The 10,352-nt window shown below is 47.4% G+C and overlaps 1 protein-coding gene across 44 annotated transcripts in view; it reads right to left on the reverse strand.

The window, feature by feature from the left end:
• clasp2 (cytoplasmic linker associated protein 2) overlaps positions 1–1,341 on the reverse strand; it is an 86,306-nt gene extending 84,965 nt beyond the window's left edge. For 43 of the 44 annotated variants that reach the window (XM_090208965.1, XM_090208961.1, XM_090208962.1 and 40 more), the window contains exon 1: positions 407–1,333. In XM_090208965.1, coding sequence (XP_090065091.1) covers positions 407–604 — 198 coding nt within the window. In that variant the 5' untranslated portion in view covers positions 605–1,333. Of the gene's footprint in view, positions 1–406 lie in introns of all 44 variants that reach the window. The other variant, XM_090208979.1, reaches the window with a different exon arrangement.
• Between the last annotated feature and the right edge of the window lie 9,011 nt (positions 1,342–10,352).

Raw genomic sequence — 10,352 nt, forward strand, 5'->3', positions numbered from 1 at the left:
GAAACACCAAATGATGAAACTGATCGTGGAAGAATGGAGTCGCATCGCCCCAACAGAGTTCCATACACTTGTAGAATCTTTGTCCAGGCGGCTCTTGGTGGCCCAACGCCCCTATAGACACCACGTTGGCGTTTCCTTTATCTAGTCAGTTACCTGTATCTGTTACAGTGAGACGGCGGGGGCAGTTCGTTATCCAATGAGCAACTTCTTTCTCGCTTCCTAGCTAGCTATTGTCCCCACACTGATCATCACCCCTGGCTAGGCATCCCTACAGTATATATTCCCTGTCGACATCCAATCACCACAAACATGTCTCTCAAAGTAACTAGTTAGTCAACGATTACCAAAAACAGGATCGATTGGGGGACAATGGACCTCTGCAAAGTACACCGCAACGTCCCCTCACCTTGTAGTTGCTGGAGTTGACCCATCCCGTCAGCTCATCTACAGTTTTATCCAGCCGTGGTTTGTCTTGCTCCACATCGGTGGACCTCTGCGGGTCGTTCAGGTAGTCTATGAGGTCCTGCCCGACCTGCAGCCTGCGGGTAACGTCTTTCTGCAGGACCTGCTGGTAAAAATAATCCATGTTGTCATGTTCCTCCATTGGGCAGGCAGTGCCGTGTGGCCAGCTCCTTCTGGGGCCAGCCGCAGACTACAGGGTGTCCTGGCGGGTTGGGTGTGGAAAAAGGTTCGCTCCGGTCGGTGGTCCCTTTCTTCTGAGCGAATGACAGCTGCCTGGACGCTTGGGTGACCGCTATTTTACGTTTGATCAACAACAAAACAAACGCCTGTCAAATTTGCTTGGCTAGCGCAATCACTTTGTCCAAAACACACACTGCTCAACTTTGATTTCAGCGAAGGATAGAGAATGTTGCTCTCAGATAACTAGTTAGCAATAACTTTCTAAAAGTTTTGAAAAATAAGACACATTTGCAGTAAAACTAACCGGGCCTGTATCAATCCACAACACAATAAAGCTACTAGTAGCTAAGCTAACGAAGTTAGTCACGCACGGTGGCAACACCTAGTGGATAGCGAGATATGTGGAAAGCAACGTTAGCTAAACTAACAGTTAGCTAGTTGGTCACAGGCCTGACGCCTATTTTCGCTTCATTTATGTATTCCATGAGTTGGAAAAACCTCTCCAGGGAGGTGTTGTCGAACCCTTGAAAATAAAGTTGCGCCAAAACTTCGAGAACAGTGTTTCAGCCTTTCTCCCACAGTTCCTGCCTACTTTTAATCCGGGAATAATCGCCCCTGCTAAACTGTCTAGCTAAACCCTCCCCCGCTGAAAGCCAGCGCCAAGCCGGTGACTGCAGTTGACTAGTAGGAGAAGACGACGAAGGGGTCCTTCGCAGGGTTGCCAGGAATTTATTATCCCGCACATTACTCTGTTTACTTTGAAATATTTTTCATATCTCTTTCTTGACACAAAAAATAACTGCTGTATATTTAATTTTGTCTACATGTTGCATGAAAATTATTAATATTTTAAGCTGTTTTCTCAGATGTTCCTCATCATTAAAATGTACATGTCATACTCAGGTGTAGCCCAATACTGGACTAATGGAGCCTAATGTGAGTTAGTCCAAGGACCGTACATGTTCTGTTTAAAGGGTGAATTGGCCCTGGAAGACAAAACAGCCAAATATTCCAACTAAACGTGAATTGATTCTCAATTGTGATACGGCTATAGAAACATAAAGCTTCTACTTTACTCTATCACATCAAAATAATTTCAAAGATGCAAAATACAAACTCAAATACTGTTTGAGCCTGTTAAACTATAAAAGGTGTGTTTCAATTGAACCTTTTTTATTATTATTTCTCACTGATATGAAAGATAAGTTCCTTGTGCTTCCAAAACCGCACCACAAGCAATGAATATTAATGTTCAGGCATTGTGGCTCTTAACAGAACTCTCCCCTACAGAAGCCTCCTTCTTCCAACAACTCTTATGTGTAATGCGATGGACCTGAGAGTCATTACCAAGGGCTAACTCAGGTGCAGTCTGGAAAATGTGCACACGCAGTAGCTACCTTACACTACATGACGACCATCTCATTCCAAAATCATGAGCATTAATATGGAGTTGGTCCCCCCCTTTGCTGCTATAATAGCCTCCTCTCCTCTGGGAAGGCTTTCCACTAGATGATGTTCCTACATTGCTTCAGGGACTTGCTTCCATTCAGCCACATTCAGCATTAGTGAGTTCGGGGACTGATGTTGGGCGATTAGGTCTGGCTCGCAGTCTACGTTCCAATTCATCCCAAAGGTGTTTAATAGAGTTGAGGTCAGGATTCTGAATAGGCCAGTCAAATTCTTCCACACTGATCTCAACAAACCATTTCTGTATGGACCTCGCTTTGTGCACAGGGGCATTGTCATGCTGAAACAGGAAAGGGCCTTCCCCAAACTGTTGCCACAAAGTTGGAAGCACAGAATCGTCTAGAATGTCATTGTATGCTGTAGCGTTTAGATTTCCCTTCACTGGAACTAAGAGGTCTAGTCTGAACCATGAAAAACAGGCCCAGACCATTATTCCTCCGCCACCAAACTTTACAATTGGCACTATGCATTGGGGCAGGTAGCATTTTGCTGGCATCCACCAAACCCAGATTTGTCCGTTGGACTGCCAGATGGTAAAGCATGATTCATCACTCCAGAGAACATGTTTCCACTGCTCCATAGTCCAATAGTGGTGAGCTTTATACCACTCCAGCAGACGTTTGGCATTGTGCATGGTGATCTTAGGCTTGTGTGAGGCTGCTCGGCCATGGAAACCCATTTCATGACGCTCCCTACGAACAGTTCTTGTGTTGACTTTGCTTCCAGAGACAGTTTGGAACTCGGGAGTGAGTGTTGCAGCCGAGGACAGACGATTCTTACAGGCTGCGCACTTCATTCAGCACTTGACGGTCCCGTTCTGTGAGCTTGTGTGGCCTACCACTTCGCGGCTGAGCCGTTGTTGCTCCTAGACGTTTCCACTTCACAATAACAGCAATTACAGTTGACTGGGGCAGCTCTAGCAGAGCAGCTCTAGCAGGGCAGCTCTAGCAGGGCAGCTCTAGCAGGGCATCAATTTGACAAACTGACTTGTTAGAAAGGTGGCATCCTATGACGGTGCCACGTTGAAAGTCACTGAGCTCTTCAGTAAGGCCATTCTACAGTCAATGTTTGTCTATGGAGATTGCATGGCGGTGTGCTCGATTTTATACACCTGTCAGCAACAGGTGTGGCAGAAATAGCCAAAACCACTCATTTGAAGGGGTGTCCACATACTTTTGTATATATTGTGTTTGTTAACTTCTATTCTGTTGTGGTCAAGGAGTTTTACTTTTGTAATTAAATATTTAAAATAGTTTTTTGTTGTAGCTTATTGTCTAATATGACAACAAAAACACAACCAATGGAACAATAGGTGCTTAGTTTAAAAATAAATAAATTGTAGGCTCATTAAATATTATTCAATATTATTCAAAAATCAAGGGGCAAACATTGGCTTAAATTGCATTTGAACCGCATTAGGTTTTATTTCTCTAGGCTTTAGATCAGCGGGTTAACATAGTCTTGTCATGCAAAAGACACTTGAGCACACACATACACACACACAGCCACTGCAACTATCATGCAGATTTGAGTTGCACCAGAGGTAATTTAAATTAAACCATCCTAGCAATTTTGTGTGACTTTATCGAACATATCCAACCTCTAAATATACATCTCCCATCTCATCAAATTCCCCCACATGGATACCAAGACCCTCACGTTCTGCCCCCATATGTACATTTTCTCCAAACTGGCAACCCTGCTTTTTCAGCACTGCGCACAACTATCCAGTTTACTGCCTGACGGAAAATCCCCAGCCCCGTTACTTATTCACAAGTGAGAAGACATCACGAATTACTTGCAATATCTGGACAGAAACGAAAAATATGAATAGTTTTATAAAAGTTGAATCTTATTTGAGGAGGGAAGTAGAACATATTTTCAATATGCTCCATGCCAGAGCAAGCTAAGTAACAACCCCTCCATCACTTTATCTGAATGTGGATACTACGGTAATATCACTGCTGCTGAGGGCTATTTCATAGAGATGGTCAGATTGTGGTAGGTCTATCCCATAGGTCTATCCCTAAAGTAATCATTTTACAGTTGATAATTTTTCCACTTACTGGTAAAGGATATTAAACCCATAATCTAATTTTAAAAAGGAAATATATGGAAGTTGGAGGTTTTAACACATTTGATCCTTACTGCAGCTTGGATGAAAATAATCATACTTATATTTTCTCAAAGTAAAATGACCTGCACATGGAGAATATATAAGATATTGTTGATGGGTGTCCAGATTTGGGCGAGCATCTCAACCCTTGATCAACCTACACGGCTCGCCAGCGACATCTGCTGGTCAGGGTGAGGATTTCACACACACACACGAACAAATTTCACTGTAGAGATAGTCAGAGCACATTTACTATCAGTTACTTTTATTTATGTTATGTTTATTTATTCATTATTTATTTTCTTCAACATAAAACTCCTGTTAGACCATCTGTCAAAGAGAGGCTGTTAGTATCACTGCCATGTAGTGAGGTCAGCAGGGCTGGGATCAATTCCATTTTAGAATTGACTCCAACTCTGGAGGTCAGTCAGCTTCACAACTCAGCACCAGCAGCATCTAAGTCAAACACTCATATTATATACGATACACCTCTGTCTGTCTGAGACTTTACACACACACACAGGCCTCATCCCAAACCCACCACTGGCCCCTAGCCCTGACCCTTTATCCCCGGGGACGCCGTGGATAAGAACGCTCATGGTAGGTAACATAGCAGTAACATAGCTATACCTCGCCCTCAAATTGATCAAGGCCCACTTCTGGTAATCACTTCTTAACTCTCCCTTGAACATCTGAAAATAGGGTGGAATTAACCGTAACCTTGCCCTCGATCTCCATCTTGTAGACTGTGTGAAGTATCTGCCACGTTGCTTGTTTCCACTGCTCCAGATGTATTTATTTTTTAAAGACGCATGATCGTCACTTAGGCTCAAACCTCTGGCTTTCATTTCTTTGAGGGGGACTCAGGAGTTGCTCAGTGGTCAAGAGGCTAGTGGTCAGCTTGGAACCAGGCCTGTGTGTTCCACAGTCACACAGTGCACAAGAGGCTAGTGGTCAGCTTGGAACCAGGCCTGTGTGTTCCACAGTCACACAGTGCACAAGAGGCTAGTGGTCAGCTTGGAACCAGGCCTGTGTGTTCCACAGTCACACAGTGCACAAGAGGCTAGTGGTCAGCTTGGAACCAGGCCTGTGTGTTCCACAGTCACACAGTGCACAAGAGGCTAGTGGTCAGCTTGGAACCAGGCCTGTGTGTTCCACAGTCACACAGTGCACAAGAGGCTAGTGGTCAGCTTGGAACCAGGCCTGTGTGTTCCACAGTCACACAGTGCACAAGAGGCCCTGAGTACACATGTTCCAGTGATGTAGCATACAAAAACAACTTGATGTCATCAGATGCTGTGCTTCTGACAGAGACAGTCCATTTCTGTCCAACGGTAACAGTTTGCTTTCATTATTTTCAAAAGGAGAGATACACAGATCTAATCTCCCTCTCTGGATAGACAAGCATGGACAATTACAATAAGCACTGGAAAAAAAGAGGGAAAATAAAAATGTGTTACTGGCCAACTCCAATCCGAAGGGGAGTTGCCATATTGTAATTCTTTTTTTGCCATCATTGCAAAACATTCTCTTTACAAACAAAAACTGAGTCTCAAATGGCAAGTTCTCAGAAAAAAACATCAAATGTTCAGTTTTGTACTTCCAGTTTTGTACTGGTTTTCAGTTTGCACCTGGATGGGCGGGGTTTAGTGGTGTCCCCTCTGTAGATCCGAGTCTCAGAGAGCTATCCCAGCATCCTCTCTGCTCACACCCAGAATCACTACACTTGCCAGAATCCTCCTTTTGGCGTTCACAGGCTGGGTGTCCAGTGGTCGAAGCAAGTTGACTTACAGCACGGTCACACAGAGGTGGCGTGTGATTGGTTGAGATGAAGTCCACCCAGAGTGATGCGTTGTCCAGATGTGTGGTTAGAAGGGCAAAACGGTTCAAACTTGGCAGATAGAATTGTAACGTATGGAGTTGACATGATTACCAATGCTCGTTGTCACGTCTGTACTCCTATGTGCAAGTTCTGTACCATTGCACCTTCCTGAATAACACTGTCCACCATTTTGTGGGTTGTAGACTTCTGCCTCTTTAGGATCGTCCCCCCTCATCCTCTAGTCCAAGTGTTGGAGAGGAGAGGTCTGGAAGGGGAGGGTAATGTTGGAGAGGAGGGGTCTGGAAGGGGAGGGTAATGTTGGAGAGGAGGGGTCTGGAAGGGGAGGGTAATGTTGGAGAGGAGGGGTCTGGAAGGGGAGGGTAATGTTGGAGAGGAGGGGTCTGGAAGGGGAGGGTAATGTTGGAGAGGAGAGGTCTGGAAGGGGAGGGTAATGTTGGAGAGGAGGGGTCTGGAAGGGGAGGGTAATGTTGGAGAGGAGAGGTCTGGAAGGGGAGGGTAATGTTGGAGAGGAGGGGTCTGGAAGGGGAGGATAATGTTGGAGAGGAGGGGTCTGGAAGAGGAGGATAATGTTGGCGAGGAGGGGTCTGGAAGGGGAGGGTAATGTTGGAGAGGAGGGGTCTGGAAGGGGAGGATAATGTTGGAGAGGAGGGGTCTGGAAGGGAAGAGTAATGTTCGAGAGGAGAGGTCTGGAAGGGGAGGGTAATGTTGGAGAGGAGAGGTCTGGAAGGGGAGGGTAATGTTGGAGAGGAGGGGTCTGGAAGGGGAGGATAATGTTGGAGAGGAGGGGTCTGGAAGAGGAGGATAATGTTGGCGAGGAGGGGTCTGGAAGGGGAGGGTAATGTTGGAGAGGAGGGGTCTGGAAGGGGAGGATAATGTTGGAGAGGAGGGGTCTGGAAGGGAAGAGTAATGTTCGAGAGGAGAGGTCTGGAAGGGGAGGATAATGTTGGAGAGGAGGGGTCTGGAATGGGAGGATAATGTTGGAGAGGAGGGGTCTGGAAGGGAAGAGTAATGTTCGAGAGGAGAGGTCTGGAAGGGGAGGGTAGTGTTGGAGAGGAGGGGTCTGGAAGGGGAGGATGGTGTTGGAGGGGTCTGGAAGGGGTCTGGAAGGGGAGGGAGGCTAGACTCACAGAGTTCTGTCAGAGAAAAAAGACCCCTCACACTCCCCTCCCTCCACCCGAGTAGGAGATTGCGGTGCAGATCAGCAAGAGTCCAACTGATCAATTGATCATTTATCAGTAGTGATCAATCAGTCTGTATTGATCAGAGACCTGTAGTGACCAGTAGGTCCAGGGTGTTTACCAGGGTCGTGTTCAGGAAGTCAGACTGTAGAAAAACAGTTCGCAACAGAATTATATATTTTTTTGTTTATCATTGGAAAAATTCAGAACCTCTCATTTTTGAATAACCTTCTTCTGTTTACTGCCTACTGAAGAAGACCGTGTGGTTCATAGGGTCCAGGGTTTTGTTTTGTAGTCGTGGTAGGGTTCAGGGTGTTGTAGTTGTGGTGGGGTCCAGTGTGTTGTGGTGTAGTCGTGGTGGCATCCAGTGTGTTGTGGTGTAGTTGTGGTGGCATCCAGTGTGTTGTGGTGTAGTTCTGTTGTGGTGGGGTCCAGGGTGTTGTGGTGTAGTCGTGGTGCGGATCAGGGTGTTGTGTTGTAGTCGTGGTGGGGTTCAGGGTGTTTGTGGTGTAGTTGTGGTGGGGTTCAGGGTATTGTGGTGTAGTTGTGTAGTGGTGGGGTTCAGGGTGTTGTGGTGTAGTTGTGGTGGGGTTCAGGGTATTGTGGTGTAGTTGTGTAGTGGTGGGGTTCAGGGTGTTGTGGTGTAGTTGTGTTGTGGTGGGGTCTAGTGTGTTGTGGTATAGTCGTGGTGGGGTCCAGTGTGTTGTGATCATGGTGGGGTCCAGGGTGTTGTGGTGTAGTTGTGTTGTGGTGGGGTTCAGGGTGTTGTGTGGTGGAGGGGTTCAGGGTGTTTTGGTGTAGTTGTGTAGTGGTGGGGTTCAGGGTATTGTGGTATAGTTGTGTGGTGGTGGGGTTCAGGGTGTTGTGGTGTTGTCGTGGTGGGGTTCAGGGTATTGTGGTGTAGTTGTGGTGGGGCTCAGTGTGTTTGTGGTGTAGTTGTGGTGGGGCTCAGGGTGTTTGTGGTGTAGTTGTGGTGGGGCTCAGGGTGTTTGTGGTGGGGGTTAGGGTGTTTGTGGTGGGGGTCAGGATGTTTGTGGTGTAGTTGTGGTGGGGTTCAGGGTATTGTGGTGTAGTTGTGTAGTGGTGGGGTTCAAGGTGTTGTGGTGTAGTTGTGGTGGGGTTCAGGGAGTAGTCGTGTTGTGGTGGGGTTCAAGGTGTTGTGGTGTAGTTGTGGTGGGGTTCAGGGAGCAGTTGTGGTGGGGTTCGGGTATTGTGGTGTAGTTGTGTTGTGGTGGGGTTCATGGTATTGTGGTGTAGTTGTGTAGTGGTGGGGTTCAGGGTATTGTGGTATAGTTGTGTAGTGGTGGGGTTCAGGGTATTGTGGTGTAGTTGTGTAGTGGTGGGGTTCGGGGTATTGTGGTGTAGTTGTGTAGTGGTGGGGTTCAGGGTATTGTGGTGTAGTTGTGTAGTGGTGGGGTTCAGGGTATTGTGGTGTAGTTGTGTAGTGGTGGGGTTCAAGGTGTTGTGGTGTAGTTGTGGTGGGGTTCAGGGTGTTGTGGTGTAGTTGTTTAGTGGTGGGGTTCAGGGTATTGTGGTGTAGTTGTGGTGGGGTTCAGGGTATTGTGGTGTAGTTGTGTTGTGGTGGGCTTCAAGGTGTAGTTGTGTTGTGGTGGGGTTCAGGGTGTTGTGTGGTGGTGTAGTTGTGTTGTGGTGGGGTTCAGGGTGTTGTGTGGTGGTGTAGTTGTGTTGTGCTGGGGCTCAGTGTGTTTGTGGTGTAGTTGTGGTGGGGTTCAGGGTATTGTGGTATAGTTGTGGTGGGGTTCAGGGTATTGTGGTGTAGTTGTGTTGTGGTGGGGTTCAGGGTGTAGTTGTGTTGTGGTGGGGTTTAGGGTATTGTGGTGTAGTTGTGGTGGGGTTCATGGTGTTGTGGTATAGTTGTGTTTTGGTGGGGTTCAGGGTGTTGTGGTTTAGTTGTGGTGGGGTTCAGGTTGTTGTGGTGTAGTTGTGGTGGGGTTCAGGGTGTTGTGGTATAGTTGTGTAGTTGTGTTGTGGTGGGGTTCAGGGTGTTGTGTGGTGGTGTAGTTGTGTTGTGGTGTGGCTCAGTGTGTTTGTGGTGTAGTTGTGGTGGGGCTCAGGGTGTTTGTGGTGTAGTTGTGGTGGGGTTCAGGGTGTTTAAGTGTAGTTGTGGTGGGGTTCAGGGTGTTTGTGGTGCAGTTGTGGTGGGGTTCAGGGTATTGTGGTGTAGTTGGGTTGTGGTGGGGTTCAGGGTGTTGTGGTGTAGTTGTGGTGAGGTTCAGGGTGTTGTGGTGTAGTGGTGGTGGGGTTCAGGGTATTGTGGTGTAGTTGTGTAGTGGTGGGGTTCAGGGTGTTGTGGTGTAGTTGTGTAGTGCTGGGGTTCAGGGTGTTGTGGTGTAGTTGTGTAGTGGTGGGGTTCAGGGTGTTGTGGTATAGTGGTGGGGTTCAGGGTGTTGTGGTATAGTTGTGGTGGGGTTCAAGGTGTTGTGGTGTAGTTGTGGTGGGGTTCAGGGTATTGTGGTGTAGTTGTGTTGTGGTGGGGTTCAGGGTGTAGTTGTGTTGTGGTGGGGTTCAGGGTGTAGTTGTGTTGTGGTGGGGTTCAGGGTATTGTGGTGTAGTTGTGGTGGGGTTCAGGGTATTGTGGTGTAGTTGTGTTGTGGTGGGGTTCAGGGTGTAGTTGTGTTGTGGTGGGGTTTAGGGTATTGTGGTGTAGTTGTGGTGGGGTTTAGGGTATTGTGGTGTAGTTGTGGTGGGGTTCATGGTGTTGTGGTATAGTTGTGTTGTGGTGGGGTTCAGGGTGTTGTGGTTTAGTTGTGGTGGGGTTCAGGTTGTTGTGGTGTAGTTGTGGTGGGGTTCAGGGTGTTGTGGTATAGTTGTGTAGTTGTGTTGTGGTGGGGTTCAGGGTGTTGTGGTGTAGTTGTGTAGTGGTGGGGTTCAGGGTATTGTGGTGTAGTTGTGTTGTGGTGGGGTTCAGGGTGTTGTGGTGTAGTTGTGGTGGGGTTCAGGGTATTGTGGTGTAGTGGTGTAGTGGTGGGGTTCAAGGTGTTGTGGTGTAGTTGTGGTGGGGTTCAGGAAGCAGTTGTGTTGTGGTGGGGTTCAGGGTATTGTGGTGTAGTTGTGGTGGGGTTCAGGGTATTGTGGTGTAGTTGCG

This window comes from Oncorhynchus mykiss, chromosome 18 (genome assembly GCF_057628025.1).
Source record: "Oncorhynchus mykiss isolate SJ-2025 chromosome 18, ASM5762802v1, whole genome shotgun sequence".
Taxonomy (NCBI): domain Eukaryota; kingdom Metazoa; phylum Chordata; class Actinopteri; order Salmoniformes; family Salmonidae; genus Oncorhynchus; species Oncorhynchus mykiss.